This window comes from Canis lupus, chromosome 25 (genome assembly GCF_048164855.1).
Source record: "Canis lupus baileyi chromosome 25, mCanLup2.hap1, whole genome shotgun sequence".
Lineage (NCBI taxonomy): Eukaryota > Metazoa > Chordata > Mammalia > Carnivora > Canidae > Canis > Canis lupus.
The window spans coordinates 18,573,821-18,590,706 of NC_132862.1; the positions used below are offsets into that span (position 1 = coordinate 18,573,821).

Sequence of the window (16,886 nt, forward strand, 5' to 3'; positions counted from 1 at the left end):
AAATTTAGAATTTGATTTCTTATACTTGATTATTTATCATTGAACGTGTCAAATCACAAGGTAAATCAATAAAGTATTGAAGGATCATCATTATCAGAATACACTGACAGTAAGGTTCTTAATTTTTTGCCTTTCCATTTTAACCCAAACATTCAGATTGTATTAGCTGTCAAGAATTTGATGTGACGGGCAGCCTGGGTGGCTCAGCGGTTTAACGCCGCCTTCAGCCCAGGGTATGACCCTGGAGACCCAGATCCAGTCCCACATCAGGCTCCCTGCATGGAGCCTGCTTCTCCCTCTGCCTGTGTCTCTGCCTCTCTCTCTCTCTCTCTCTCTGTGTCTCTCATGAATAAATAAATAAAATCTTTAAAAAAAAAAAAGAATTTGATGTGACTAATCAATAAATTTTTCAACCCATAATTAATTGAGATTATGTCGATTAGTTGAATGGTATGACATTGAATTATAAACATTTCCATTTTAGACCTGAGAAGAAAAGTGTAAGTAGAATTTAAAGAATGGAGGAGATACTATAGTTTGCATGGCTTTCTCTCTCTCTCTTTTTTTTTTTTTTTTTCATATTTTACCTATTTATTCATGAGAGACACACAAGAGAGGCAGAGACCTAGGCAGAAGGAGAAGCAGGGTCGCTGCAGGGAGCCCAATGTAGGACTCAATCCTGGGACCCCGGGATCACAACTTGAGCCAAAGGCAGATGCTCAACCACTGAGCCACCCAGGCGTCCCATGCATGGCTTTCTCTTGACAAGCAAGTTCCTTGGGCCCAGTTGTCCCAGCCAAATAACCTAGTAATCATGACTGACTACTACCTTTCTTTCATCCCTCACCTCTAAGCGGTCATGTAGTCCTATACCTTTGATCTTAATGCTGCTAGAATTTTTTCACAGTCTCTATCCCTGCTGCAACTATTTTCATTAAGCTTCGCGTGGTCTCTCACGTGTATTACTGAAATCCTCCTAACTTGTCTTTCTCCCCACAGTTTGGTCTCCTCTAATATATCTTCCACACTATTTCCAAATGATATTTCTCACTGGCTTAATATTTAAAGGTCAGTGGTTGTCTGTACTCTTTAGGATAAGGAGTAAGGAGTTTTGACCATGGTTTTTCTCTTCAGGCTCATCTCTTTATACCCCTCTGCCCTTCCTCCCTAACCTTAGACATTAACCATCTTAACCTGCTTTAGTTCCCTAAATGCCTTTTACCTCAGAGTTTTTTTATTGTTGATTCTAGAAGATCTTGCCAGAACCTTCTCAAGCATGTTCCCTGAACCACTACAACCTAACACCTCAGAATCCTGGGACCCTCCCAGACCCCCATCCATCCTATTTACCTGTGCTGTCTGTTTCTCAGTCTAAGCCCAGCCCATTCATGAAGACTCAGGTAAGTGCAGAAAGGTTCCTCTGATATAAAACTCACAGTAACTGCTCCGCACTCACAGGCTATACACTTAGTTATTTCCAGCAGAGTGTGAATTTGCTCTAGTAAGAGTGCTCTTTTCTTTTTTTTTTTTAATTTTTTTTTTTTATTTTTATTTTTTTTTTATTTATTTATGATAGTTACAGAGAGAGAGAGAGAGAGGCAGAGACACAGGCAGAGGGAGAAGCAGGCTCCATGCACCGGGAGCCCGATGTGGGATTCGATCCCAGGTCTCCAGGATCGCGCCCTGGGCCAAAGGCAGGCGCCAAACCGCTGCGCCACCCAGGGATCCCGAGTGCTCTTTTCTTGAATTCAGAATCTGGTTTTTTACTTGGGAGTAAGAGGAAACTCTGTCCATTTTTTGTTTTGTCAGGTTGGCTCTCCTGCTTCCTTTCTGAGTCTTTCACAGTTCTTGTACCTTTGAATGCCCAGATAACTATAGCTAGAATATTGTTTATATAACTCACAAGAGATTCTCTGTTATCTTCTTTGAAATTGCCCTAAATTCAGATTTTATTAAATTACTTAAAAAAATTTTTACAGTTAAGAAAATATTGCCCTCGTATGTCCAAATCCCTCCATCCTTCTCATCCCACATGGAATTTCTGTAGGAACGAGGGCCAGGACAGAAGTTTTTACCAGAAGTGAAAGAGCATGAGTAGTGACATGCCCCCCCAAAATGTACTGAAACAGAAGGACAAAAAATAAAAATAAAAAAAAATACCATGGTAGTGATTTCAGCAATTTGAGATTGAAAATTTTGCATTTGAAACTTTGGGGATTGGATTTGAGAGTAGAAAGTGGAAACCTAAAGCCAAGGATTGAGGCATGAGTTTGTAGCAAGAATCCTGACCTAAAAGGATAAAATCCAGGACAAGTTGAGTACAGCAGAGCTGAAAGAGAGTGAGAGCGAGAGTGATGAGAGCGAGAGCAATTGTCTAGATCTGTACTGTCCACTGTGGGAGCCACAAGTCACATGAGGCTGCTACTGGGCACTTCCAATGTGACTAGTCTGAATTGAGATGTGCTATGAGGATAAATGAAGTCTACCTGGGATTTTGGAGATGAAATCCTGTAAGAAAAAAAAAGAAATTAAAATATACCACTAATAATTGACTATATGTTGAAGTGATATTTTAAGTCTACTTACTGAAACAAAATACATTACCAAAATTATCATGTTTCATTTTATTTTTTTTAAGTGTAGCTAACAGAAAATTTGAAATGATGTATGCTTTTGTTGTATTTCCATTGGACAGCACTGGCCTAAATCAAGCACTGGGGCTCTTGGCCTGAGAGGGTGAAGGATGAGCAGGCTGGCAAGGAGTAAGTGGTGCATGGAGCCCACACCACATCCTCCACAGCCTTCCTCTGCCTCTGGTCTAGGGGTTTCTTCTACTCTGCCAACTCATGTTTTGTTCAGCTGATTTTGAGTGGTGGGAGGATTTTACTGCATTTTACCTTTGGGTGTGAAGACTAACTTCAATTTGAGTTCCATGTGAACAAAATGTGCTTTAGAGCCCAAGACCATGCATGCTCATGACACTTCTTTTAAATTGCTGCCCCAAATTGTGCCCTGACTACAGCCATCCAGGGCTTTATGATTTTACTCCACTTGGGTTGCCAAACCTGCATGAGTCTCTAAAACACTTGGGAATCATGTTGAAGTTTCAGTTCTGGGGTCCAATGCCCCAAGATTCTGCTTCTGCAATTTTGGTACACTGCATTTGAGAAGTGATAGAAGAGGTTTATGTGCAACTTGTTCTGTCACAGAATTGTCTTTTGCCCCAGGATTTACTCATCTGTTTATATTAAATCTCTTCAGAAATGTGATACTTCAAGAGGCACCTGGGTGGCTCAATGGTTGAGCATCTGCCTTTGACTCAAATCGTGATCCTGGGGTTCTGGGATCGAGTCCTGCATTGTACTCTCCATGGGGAGCCTGCTTCTCCCTCTGGCTGTGTCTCTGCCTCTCTCTTTCTCTGTATCTCTCATGAATAAATAAATAAATTCTTAAAAAAAGAGAAGAAAAGAAATGTGATACTTCAACATTCAATCTTGTAAATCTTGGATTAAAATTAAGAACAAAAGCCCAAATTAAGGATGACTTCTGCATAGGGCTGGAGCCTGCAGAAGTGAAAACACAATGATCCACTATTAAAGCCCCTCTCTGCAGCTGCTCCCTAGTAATTGGTTTCCATCTGACAGATCAGAAGGGGACAGGATGTAAAGCTGTGTATACTTGATGGAAGAAGTATTGCCTTTATGATATTGTAAATGGTTGTCTTTCAAATTCAAGAAATAGAATAGGATTTTCAGTGAAAGAATATAAAGGCCCCCTATCAGCATCATGTATTTTCATGAGATATGGTCCTGGATAAGAACATAGAATATATCTACTTAAGTGGGTAGATCTATTTCTGCTGTTCTGAAAACTTGGCAAAGGCTTGTATTACTTTGTAGGAAAACATCAAGATAGGAAATAATAAGATGAAGGTAGAACTCAGCCCCTTCCTTCTGAAGAAGTTTCTTTTTCCATTTTCAGTTGATAGTTTCAAACAGGCACAAACAAAACCTTAGGTTTTTTTTTTTTTTTTTTTTTTTAAATTTTTATTTATTTATGATAGTCACAGAGAGAGAGAGAGGCAGATTCACAGGCAGAGGGAGAAGCAGGCTCCATGCACCGGGAGCCCGATGTGGGATTTGATCCCGGGTCTCCAGGATCGCGCCCTGGGCCAAAGGCAGGCGCTAAACCGCTGCGCCACCCAGGGATCCCAAAACCTTAGGTTTTAATTGTTACAGCCTTGGGGCACTATGTCTTCCTCATCTTTATAGCTCTTGGACCCCCTAACGTATGGGCTATTTCATAATAAACTCTGAATAAATTGAATTCAAATGTAAATTATTATTTTAAAATGCCTTGTGTGTTTCAGTTGAGCTATATTCTGTTCTTGCTCTAGCAACCAACTGGGCCTTGTGTTAGGGGGTCCCCCTACATGTGTTTTTTTTGGAATTGAAACTGAAGTTACTCTGATTTTTAAAGCAGTGATTACCAAAGTAGGGTCAATATCAGGATCACCCAGGGAAGTACGTTAAAAATAAAGGTTTCCTGGTTCACGTCCCAGAATTTCTGAAAGAATAGTTGGGTAAGAGACTCTTTATTTGACCAGGAACCTAAGTGGTTCTGGAGGCAGTTGGGTGAAATCCTCAGGTATAAAATGTGTCCTCTGTGGCTGAAGAGCTCTCTGCCAAGGCGGCTGTTGTCTCCATTATATATTTTGAATTATGTTCATAGAAAGTAGCTTCTTGGGGATGAAAGAGGTTATCAAGGTCACTGAGAGTCATTTCCCTAACTGAAATGACACCACGTAATAGTAATTGACCTATTTTGTCTTGGACCCTGGGGATGAAGGGGAGAAATATAGGGGAAGGGGAGAAGTATAGGGAAGAGAAAAGGGGAGGGAGCCTGAGGAGGCAGCTCGTGGAGGGAGCACTTGCTGCCTCAGGACTAGGGATTGGTTGTTGGAGGTCCGGATCACTCATTGATGCTTCATTTCTTAAAGAAAATTATATAAGCCTCTGAATCTACATATCATGTTTGTATCAGAATCTTAAATCCCTGAGAAGCTAATAAAAATTGAAGTAACAATTCACTTCTTTTTTCCTAACATTGGAACATAAAGACAAAGATTGCTTTTTCACAACGAATAAAATGCCAAGCCCAGGCTTTTTATTTAAGGATTCGATTTCTTGCTGTGTGATGCTCTAACAAACATTTATTTCAGTGCAGTCATCTGTTTACTGTGCTGTAGAGGGGATCACACACTGGCTTTAAGTTTTTGTCAGCCCTGCTTTAACTATAAAGGTAGCGTTTGTTTTTTGTTTTGTTTTGGTTTGGTTTAATATAAAAGCTGAAATTCTTCTAGGCTTCACTGTTTAAGAAATAAGTCAGCGACTCAGGCAGGCGCTTTTCCATGAATTACCAATATCTGATCCATTGTATTTCTTTTCTACACTAATAAAGATGCGTGAATGGAAGACTATGATGCAGAATTCCATGTGGAGCCAACGAACAGTGTCTTATGTGGAGGCTCTGCTATGGGTTTGCTGTGGGACATTGAATGAGTCACATGTCCATAAAGCTGTTTCCCAACTGCAAAAATAAGGCTAATACCTATTTCATAGGGAGTGTGGTGGGGGATCAGCTACTCCTTATATGCAAATACTTCATGAACTAGAAAGTGCTGTACATGTTTAAGGGATTTTTAATGTTCTTGGATATGGTTCATATCAATAGGATTCTTCTGTTGGATATCTGGAAATCTCTGCCCAATGCATAGTAAACAGTGCGAGTTTGCTCAGTGAAAACCAAACCTATGTTCCGTGAGAGAAAGTGTGTTGGTTTGAAATAAAGATACTGTTAAATGCTTTATAGAAAGAAACAGATCTTAGGTAAGAAATGAACCAAGTATTTATTTTGCAGAAAGTGTTATTTCCTCATTTATTTGTTGGCATATATATATATATATATATATATATATATATATGTGAGAAGTTGTTGCTGACAGTCTTACATGTTGAAATTCAAGTTTTTCCTACTCTGATGAAGCTGTCTCTGCTAATAGAGTAATGGTATTAATGGCACATTATAAAGGTCAGAGAGACCTCATGACATTTCAGATTCACTTTATTATTTATCCATGGTAACAAGAGTTCTCACTTAAACTATATTCATTGCAGTTTAATGTAAAATAAGAAAATATAAGGCTGGCATAGCTTTTTAATGATGCTTCTGTGACATATGAGGAGAGGGGTCTTTCCTTATGCATTCCTCACTCCAATGGTATGCCATGAGGTAGCCCATGCTGGATGCTGAGGGGGCCACATGAAAGCGGAATCTTCAGTCTGCACCCTTTAGCTACCCACCTGGACAACTGGAAACCCTGCGGGTAGCCCTTATAGGGCCATATAAAAACTAAGTGGTTGATTCAGGACAAAAACAAAAGTATAAAATGGAAATACTTTGGATTTTTAGGTAATATTTTAATATCCGGTTAATTTATTAAAATCCACCAAATCTATCCATTTAAAAAGCCAAGTGCTAGGGAAATAACCATCCATGAGACACAGCCCTGCCCCCAGGAGCTTCTGCTTTGTGGGCAGACCGACACATGAACACTCACTCACAGGGCAGTGTGGGAGCCTAGGCAGGGCTGTGGGAACACAGAAAGGGACCCAGCCAGGCCCAGCAGCGGACTGTGACAGGCAAGGTTTGTCAGAGGATGTGACATCCTCGCTGGGACCTGGAGGGTCAGCAGGAGCTGGAGTTCAGCGGCCTGTGAGAGTTGGTTCCAGAAGGTGGTGAGCTGAGAGGTGCTGTTCTCAGCAACCAGACACCTGAGAGAGAGCTGTGAAGACTGTAGTGACGATTGTGCGTGGACAAGGGAGAAAGAGAGGTGGGGATGCCCTCATAACCAGCTCCAGTTTCAGTTCTCAACAGGTGCTCCAGGAAGCCCATGAGATGGAGCAAATACGGAGAAGCAGGGCAGCCATGAGGAAGGCCTGTGGCCCAAAGGGAGGCTGTGCTGCCTTGCTTAATGGTAGCCACTTAGTTTGGGTTCATGAGAAACCTGGTTTTACTCTTACTTTCTGTCTTTGGATTTTTTTAAAAAAACATTTTATTTATTTATTCATGAGAGACACACAGAGAGAGGCAGAGATATAGGCAGAGGGAGATGAGGAGCCTGATGTGGGACTCAATCCCAGAATCCCGGGATCACGACCTGATCCAAAGGCCGATGCTCCACCACTGAGCCACCCAGATGTCCCATTGTCTTTGGATTCTTCTGGGACATTTTAAAATAGCCCTACCTTTATTTTTTTGTTGTTTTCATTTTTCTTCTTCTGTTTGTTGTTTGTTTATTTTCTTCTTCTTTTGTTTATTTTTATTTTTTATTTTTTGAGAGAAAGTGAGCATGCACACACCGTGTGGGAGGGTCAGAGGGAGAAGGAAAGAGACAAAAAGAGAATCCCTCAGGCAGGCTCCAGGCTCAGTGTAGAGCATGACATGGGGCTCCATCTCACCATCCTGAGATTGCCAGCTGAGCTAAAATCAAGAATTGGACACTTAACTGAGCCATCCAGGTGCCCCAAAGTAACCTTACCTTTTATTGAGCTGGTTTGATTAAAGCTTTGGTTCTTATAATCCAGCAGAACTTTAAAAACAAAATACAGTGAGAAGCTGGTGAGAGTCCTTTGGATCTCTTTCTCGATTTCACTAAGGGTTTGGAATTGGTCTTGCCATCTCTGTTCCCAGATGCTGAATCAGCAAGTATTCAGTGGTACTGCTAGGCTTTGGTCCTGGGAAGCCTGAAGAGTCCTGGCACCTTCTAGTCTGTTGTTATGGAGGAGCAAAGGGATGATGGCGCCAGACTACCATCTACATAGTCCATTTAGCTGGGGTTGCCTTGTGACTTTCTGCCCTGGCCCTGTGTCCTGGGGGTCAGGTCCTGTTTCCAATCACCCTGTCCTTGTCTATAGATGGTTTTCCTTGATTTCCTTTTCTTGTGGGTGTCTTCTGTTTCTGTTCTGTATTATCATTATCATGTTCATCCATGTTGTTGTAGTCATTCTTGTTGCTGAGTAGATTTCCTTTGAATGGATATATTACAATATGTATCCATTTTATTATAGATGGACATCTGGTTGTCTCCAGTTTGGGACTATTAAGAAGAGTTGTGAACATTGTTGTAAATGTCTCTTGGTAAACATCTGTATGCAGTGCTGTTGGGTATAAAGTCAGGAGTAGATTTGCTAAAACACACATGCATTTATTATGCATTTATCACTTCCTGCCGTTCTCCAGAGTAGCTTCATTCAATTTACAGGAGTATTTCAAAGTTCCCATTTCCTCACATCCTCACCCAATACAGTTGTGATATTTTTCATTTTAGACATTTTAGCAAGAGTCATTTTATAATTTTTTATATTACACATTTTTAATTGTCTACTCTAATTTGACCCATATTCTTATCTGTCCTCAGAGTATCATGTTCATGTACAGTTTGAAGCCATTTGGTGGCTCTGCCTGGACTTGTTCATCTCCCATCTCTCCACCTGTTTAAATTCTGCAGATTCATCCTTGAATCTCCCATTTTTCATTCATCTCTCATTTCTTAGAAATTCATTGATATTTGATCTTTCTTTTCCCCAGTTACTCAACTATGTAATGTGTATATGTGTTTTTACCACTAATGCTGTGAAATGCCCTTTTGAAGAGTAGCAGACTAGATCTTATTACCCTCCAGCACCTAGAAAAGTGAGCAGAATTAATTAATCAACATTTATTGAATTCCAGTGAGGATGTTCTGTCTATGGAGAAGGGTAGTAGCTTTCTTTGGCTAGTTATGATAGGAGGTAGAAGATGCTAATGATGATAAGAAGCAGGATAACCTGAAAAAAAGCCTGCTATTATTGCTGGGGCACAGTGAGACTGTGGAGACCCTTTTAAAGCACCAATGGTAACTTAAGAGTTGGAAATAGAGGACAGTAGGACAGGTAGGATGGGTAGGACAGATCACAAAACTTAGGGGCTAGTGGCAGAGTCAGGACAGTGAGGGGTGTTCCATTCTGGTCATCATAAAGGTGGTTTATAGGAACTCTGGTCTATTGACAGTGTTAGCCAATGCCCTTCCTGAGAGGACTCTGTATACAAGAGACTCCGTGTCCTGTGTTTATGAAATAATGAAGGACTTTTTGGTGAATGAGAAAGAAGGATTCTTTGAGCAGTAACATTTTTATTTATTTTTTAAGATTTTATTTATTTATTCATGAGAGATACAAAGAGAGAGAGAGGCAGAGACACAGGCAGAGGGAGAAGCAGGCTCCATGCAGGGAGCCCAATATGGGACTCGATCCCGGGACTCCAGGATCAGGCCCTGGGCTGAAGGTGGCACTCAACCGCCAAGCCACTGGGGCTGCCCGAGCAGTAACATTTTTAAATAAAACAAGCAAGTGCTGTATATTTCTGCTTGAGATGCATGATTTTTTCACCTGTACCTATGCTAGGCATCTTCCTAGGATGAGGAAATAGGTTAGGCTCATGTTAATTCTTAGCCAAAATGGTTTTTTCAAAGACGAGGAACAGAATCTATGTGTATTTCTGCCCTTCCAACATTCTCATTTTTTTTCTCGATAAAAAATGAAGATTTAGATTTTAAGAGCCACCCAGTTTGTTCAGGTGCCATTAGATACACACCAGCTCCCCCACAGCCTCATCCCTCTCCCATATTCCCTGGCTTGTCAGCACAACCTCGTGACTAAATTGTTCAAGTTGAATTCCTGTGTATTCCATTCCACTTTGTTGGTAAGATATTCTAGAGGCTTTCCTCCTATTAGCAGAATTCATGGTAGAAAATGGGTGAATAATTCATTTTGGTTTTCCTCCTGCTTTAAAAAAAGAGAACTCAGCAGGGCAGAGATATTCAACAGATTATTCCATTTTTGAAATTTTAGCAGAAATAAACAAGATGATTAGTTTAAAATGTAATTCATAGTCAGTGAGTTAAAAGAAAGACTTGAGTTGCTGATTACACTAGCTCAACTGGCCCCCTAAAATGTAATTAGCTTTTGGCAAGATTTCAAGTGGCTTCTTTATGCTTAAATTTGCAGAAATTTTCCAATGCTGTTTCAGTATTTCAAATAGTTTTTAAAAAGAGTTTACTAGCAACATTGACCTGAATTCATATGTACTACAAGGTAAGTGATATCTCTTGAGTTTCTGGAGACAATACATCTGTATTAAAAGGGGTAAGTTAATGGTGCTGACTTTTCTAGTGTTATAGGAAGGCAAGTTGCTTTTAGTTCTGTGGTTTACTTTACTGTTTTAACATATTTCAATTATAGCCAGTATAAAAAAGTGACAATGAACATTTTTAAAATCTAAATAGCTACACAGAGATTGTAACTGAAAAGATATTATTATTTATTCATTTTTTTGTCAACCTGGCATTATTGCAAGTCTAGAAAATATAAGAAGCTGGGGTACCTGGCTGACTCTGTTGGAAGAGCATGGAACTCTTGATCTCAGGATCACGAGTTTGAGCCCCATGTTGGGTGTACAGATTACTTATATAAATAAAAAAAAAACTTAAAAAAAAAAGAAACTGAGGACAACTTTCAGGGCCAGGTCAAAATGTGAACCTAACAATTAAAATAAAAATTTCCACATTAGTGGGGCGCCTGGGTGGCTCAGTTCGTTAAGTATCTGACCCTTGATCTCAGCTCAAGTCTTGACCTCAGGTTCTTGAGTTCAAACTCTGCATTGGGACCTTACCTTAAAAACAAAAAAATCCACATTAGCATTTGCATCTATTCCATGGTCAAGCTGCAGTTGGATAAGATAAAGAAAGAAAATATTCCTGTTGCATTTTTGTCGCCTACTTAAAGAAAATAGTTTTTATTATGGATGATAACAAATACATACAAAAGTAGAGCAGATGGCATAAAGAACCTCTACAGACCCATTACCTAGGTTCAAAATCATAGCTCATGGCCAATCTTGTTTCATTCATACCCTCACCTCCTTCTGCACCCCAGTCCATCATTTTGAAGCAAATCTCAGACATCGTTTCATATGCATATTTTCAAGTGTATATTTCTGAAAGATAAGGATCCTTAAAAAATATAACCAGAATACCATTATCATCTGTAAATTTTAACAGTGATTCTCTCGTGTCATATATCTGATTAATGTTTCAATTTTTCCTGCTCATAAGGGGTTATTTTTAATAATGATTTGTTTGAATTAGCACCTGAACAATAACTGCACTTTGTTTGATATGTCCCTTAGGTCTCACCTGACTTACAGATGCCCTCTTATTTCTTCAGTCCTACCCCCCTTCCCCATTACCCCTATTACAGTGTATTTGTTGGACAACCTGACATCGATTTGTTCTGTGGAATGGCAACATTCTGAATTTGTCACTTTGCATCCCTGTAGTGTCATGCAGCATGTTCTGGTGTTTTCTTTATTTGATGTAAACTGATAATAAAGGGCTTGATCACATTCAAGTTTAATCTTTTCTTTTTTGAGGGGGACAAGACTGCTTTAAAGGTGGAGATAGATGGATCCATCAGGAGGACATCTGGCTATTAGTCTCCCTTTCTGTGATGTTAAAATTTGTTAGTCAGTTCTAGGCACCTGATTTAGTGTGATCCATCCATTACAAAGTACCCTATCAGCTCCCACCTAATAATTTTAGCAGCCATTTATAATCATTGCTGGTAACTATTACATCAAGAAGGAGAGATACCATTTTTTAAAAGTAATTTTTAAGACCTGGATATTAAGTGAGGGAGAAAGCATTGTGATTTTCCTGTTTGATGGTTCCACCTTCTTTAAAGCCAAGTCACAGCAAATCTTCCCTGAGCTAACAGGTGGATTGCATCAACTTAGAAGCTCTGTGAAAAAACAAAGCCCAAAGTGACCCAATCATCTTCCTGTGGAGTTGGCATTCTCTCATGAGACAGTTTCTCAGCCCCAAGTGTAAAAGAGACAAGGCAGTGTTTTGTTTTGATTTTTGTTAAATAATAAAGCTTAGACTTCATTAAGCTTTCAGTGCATACCACATGATTTGAGCATTAATGTTTTATTAAAAATACCAACTGAGAGAAAAAGAGTTAGAAAACACCACTGAAGTATCCCCACCCCTGGTGCCCCTGGATGGCTCAGTCAGTTAAGTATCTGACTCTTGATTTCAGCTCAGGTCATGACCTCAGGGTCATGAGATCAAGCTCTGCCTCAGGCTCCATGCTCAGCTCAGAGTCTCCTTGAGATTCGTCTTCCTCTCACTCTGCCTGTCACTTGTTGTCTCTCTCTCTCTCAAATAATAAATAAATCTTTTTTTTTAAATAAAGATTGTATTTAGGTATTCATGAGAGACACAGAGTGAGAGAGGCAGAGACACAGGCAGAGGGAGAAGCAGGCCCCATGCAGGGAGCCTGATGTGGGACTCAATCCCGGGTCTCCAGGATCAGGCCCTGAGCTGAAGGCAGAGCTAAACCGCTGAGCCACCTGGGCTGCCCATAAGTCTTAAGAAAGGAAGGAAGGAAGGAAGGAAGGAAGGAAGGAAGGAAGGAAGGAAGGAAGGAAGGAAGGAAGGAAGATAGATCCCCACTCCTTCAACTCATTTCTTTGTTGGAGTTTGAGAGTTGGGACAGTGAGTGATCCTCATCTGGAAGGAAAGAAGGAAGGAAGGAAGGAAGGAAGGAAGGAAGGAAGGAAGGAAGGAAGGTAGGTCCCCACTCCTTCAACCCATTTCTTTGTTGGAGTTTGAGAGTTGGGACAGTGAGTGATCCTCATCTGGAAGGAAGGAAGGAAGGAAGGAAGGAAGGAAGGAAGGAAGGAAGGAAGGAAAGAAGAAAGAAAGAAAGAAAGAAAGAAAGAAAGAAAGAAAGAAAGAAAGAAAGAAAGAAAGAAAGAAAGAAAGAAAGAAAGAAAGAAAGAAAGAAAAGAAAAGAAAGAAAGAGAAGGTAGGAAGGAAGGAAGGTCCCCACTCCTTCAACCCATTTCTTTGTTGGAGTTGAGAGTCGGGACAGTGAGTGATCCTCATCCCTAAGCCTCACCTGGCCATCACTGATGATTTGTTAACTGCCAATCCTAGAGGGAAAGGAGGGAATGGAAGATCAGTTGGGAAGGTCTGGGAAGGGTGTTCCCAACTTGCAGCTGCTTGTTGAGAAGAATTCAAGGTGAAATACCTCTTTGTATTGAAAGCTAAGTTAGAAATGATTCCATCTAACCTCTTTGCCAATCCAAGCATCCTTCCAAAAGAACGTGACAACTGACAGGCGGCTTTCCTTCACATTGTGTACTGTTCTTCTTTAATTTTGTATATCTTGTTTTCACTGTTGGATTATGCATTTTTTTGAGGACAAGGAGTTTATCTAATTATTCTGTTTAATCCCATATAGGGTGTCAAACAGAAACACAGCTGGACATCAGTTAAAGCAGTGAAAATAGATTTTATTCAGTAACAGCTGACAGCAAAGGAGAGGGCTGAGCACCACTCTGATTTGTGCCAGAGTGATTGGGCATTTTTAAGGGAGAGTGGGAGGGCTGGGTGAGCTGGGGCTCAGAAGAGGCCAAGAGGTGAAAGATTGCAAAGGAATGGTCGTCGAAGTGCATTTAGGCTGGTTGTATCTGTGGGCTGGCAGTTATCCTCTTACAGATACTGGGCGATAGGCCCTTTCCTTCCTGACGATTACATTTTAAAGACATATCTCTCAGGTCCTTGAGAAAGATTGGGGGTCATGGGAGATACATATTCAAAATTGGAACCCCTTTATAGAACATGCTCTAAGACAGGGAGGTCAGAGGCCTCTTGTCAGGTACTGGCTAGAGCCAACAGTAAATTCTTCTGATAGCACCGGGCTTTCTCAGGCAAGCGTTCTATTGGGGGCGGGGTCACCCTAGGGATGTGCCTCACGCTGCTAGGAGCCATGCTGGAGTTTGGCGTCCCCTAGTGCATGGGTTTGGACGAAGTTTGTTATGTGCTGATAGTTCTATAGTTTTCAAGGGTCTAGACCACCACTCAATGAATTTGCATTGACTGAACACATTTAAATAAATTCAGTTTCCTCTACCCTAAAAGGAATGGGGTCCCTTGGAATGCCTTTCACCTTCCCTTTGTACCTAGACACAGCCAGGAAAGAGGAGCATCCCCTGCATTCATTATTTCCCTTCTGTAGGTCTGTGTGTTCTTCTTAGCAGGCTGATGGCTGTACTACTTCTTACCCTCCTGTTAAAGGCTAGCCCCTTCACTTGTGAATAAGAGACTTCATGTCCCTACCACAGATGCTTTAGTTTTTTGAAATAATTTGGTATGATCAATCTGTTATAAAGATGGTAAAATGGTTTACTATCTACAGCAGTTTCCTGGACTCTATGAAAAAAGGACAGTTTAAAGGTCTGTCTCTTGCCCAGGGACCCCCAACTAGCAGAACAGCATTTCTGTCGTATACTTCCATCAGACTTTTCCTTCTTGACATATATCTCTGGATGTAATGTATTTATTTGTATGACCATTTTAAAATATATGTCATGGAAACTGTCTTTACTTGTTGTCCATTGAAAGGCCAGCACCTACCACAGTGCATGGAACTGTTAAGTAATATTCCCAAATGGCCTATTTAATAAATAAATGAATGAGTGGCTTTCCATCTTGCCTTGTCTTTCCTGATAACACGGACAGTATACAAATGCCATTTAATTAAACCATGATAATGAATGTTTGCAAAGTATCATGGACCTTGAGTTGTATTTCAGTGGTTGTTCTTCTCTTCGCAGGTTCCTTACCTATTCCTACCTCTTGGCCTTCAATGTGTGGCTTCTGCTTGCACCTGTTACTCTGTGCTATGACTGGCAGGTCGGCAGTATTCCTCTGGTAGAGACCATATGGGACGTACGGAACTTAGCCACCATCCTTCTGGCAGTTGTGATGGCTTTACTGAGCCTTCATTGTTTAGCAGCCTTCAAGGTAATTTTCTTAAAATCCAACTGAACTCTCTGCATTTAAAGATAGATGCTCTATACTTAGTAATGCCTTCCCCACCCCAACCCCACCTTCCACCCCCCATCTCCAGGTGGTCTAAGTCTAAATCGAATCTACTCTTTCATCTAAATTTTTTTTTAATTTTTAATTTTTCCAGGTAAGTGATAAATATTTTAAAGACCCTAATGGAGCTAACAGATCATGGCCACCTTAATTATATATCTTTTACTGTTCTTTCAACCCTGTAGAAATTGGATCTGAAATAAATGTTTGCAAACAAGAATTTTTTTTTCCTGCTATAGTTGACTAATTTTTGTGGTAACTTGTTTGATTTCATGTAATGATAAATGAGATAATGATAATATATTCATAAGTGCTTAAAATATGGTTAAGATGCTACTTCCACTAATGACTGCCTGCCTGCCTGAGTTGGTTGGGTGATTCTCACTTCAAAAAAAAAATACACTGTAAAACTGGAAAAATTATTAAATGCAGCATTTTCAAAAATGATCAAACACAGCAAAGAAATTGAAAATGTTTACTTAGGAAAAACTGCTACTGCATTGGATAAGACACTTCTTGGTTGAGGGTATTCCCATACCCTCAGCCCCCTACCCCTCACCGCCACCTCCACCCCCTCACCCAGCTGGCGTGGAAAAAACCCACAGGTTTACTACTTAGAGGCTGATTTGGTGTGAGAGCATTACAGAGCAGTAAGAAACCTAAGGGGGAACTTTTGGAAATGAGAGCTATGAAAGGGCTGAAATAATATGCTCCTCATGCCTTCATAACTGGCTGCTAAACAGCATGAGGCTCCCCAGGGAGCCCAAGCAAAACTGAAGGGCTGGGGAGACTTACTTATTTGCTGGAAATTTGAATGAATTTTTTAACCCATACACAGGTTGGGCAACAGAAAGTGGAAGCTTCATTGGCTTGAGTTGTCATTGTATAACCTCTGTTGAAAGCATTGGCTGATCGAAAAGCTATTCAGGCACAACAAGGAGGGCAAAAGGAAAAAACAAAACAAAACAAAACCTGAGCAAAAATTTCCACTTTCTACAGAGAAACAGATTTTTCATTTTGAGTCTAGGCAAGTTCATTATATATTAAAACAGTAAAATCAGCAAATTTCAGAAGAATGAAATGGGATATGGAGTCCCTGCAATGTATGATACACATGCCTAGTTTTTAATCAGATTACTGGACATGTAAAGAGACAGGAGAGTATGTCCCAAACACAGGAGGGGAGTAGAAAACAGAAGAGAATTATAAATCCAAAGGTAAGCTGACAGTTACATGCTTTATTGATTTTTGACAAAGTTACCAAGATAATTCAATGGGGTAGGGATAGTCTTTTAACTAAAAGGTACTGAAATAATGGAATATCTACAAGGAAAAAATATGACATTTAACCCTTATGTTATACTGTACACTTAGAAATTAATGCTAAGTGGATCACACTTCTAAACAAAAGAATTAATTATGGCAAAATTCTAAAAGGAAACAAGAGAAAAGTCTTTGTGGACTTGGGTTGAGGGAAGATTTCTTAGGGAACATAAAGTACAGAGTATAAAAGAAAAGGATGACAGCTTGGACATCATTAGAATTAAAAATTTTGCTCATCAGGGAAGCCTGGGTGGCTTCTTGGGTTAAGTATCTGATTCTTTTTTTTTTTTTTAATTTTATTTATTTATTCATGAGAGACAAAGAGAGAGGCAGAGACACAGGCAGAGGGAGAAGCAGGCCCCATGCAGGGACCCTGAAGTGGAACTTGATCCCAGGTCTCCAGGATCATGCCCTGGGCTGAAGGTGGCGCTAAACCGCAGAGCCACCCAGGCTGCCCTAAGTGTCTGATTCTTGATCTCAACTCAGGTCTTGATTTTGGGGTCATGAATTCAAG

The 16,886-nt window shown here is 40.3% G+C and overlaps 1 protein-coding gene across 1 annotated transcript in view; it reads left to right on the forward strand.

Annotated features, from left to right (window-relative positions):
* The window catches only part of TMTC1 (transmembrane O-mannosyltransferase targeting cadherins 1), a 273,784-nt gene that overhangs the window by 130,466 nt on the left and 126,432 nt on the right, over positions 1-16,886 (forward strand). The window contains exon 8 of the mRNA XM_072798473.1: positions 14,782-14,971. Coding sequence (XP_072654574.1) covers positions 14,782-14,971 — 190 coding nt within the window. The remainder of the gene's footprint in view (positions 1-14,781; positions 14,972-16,886) is intronic.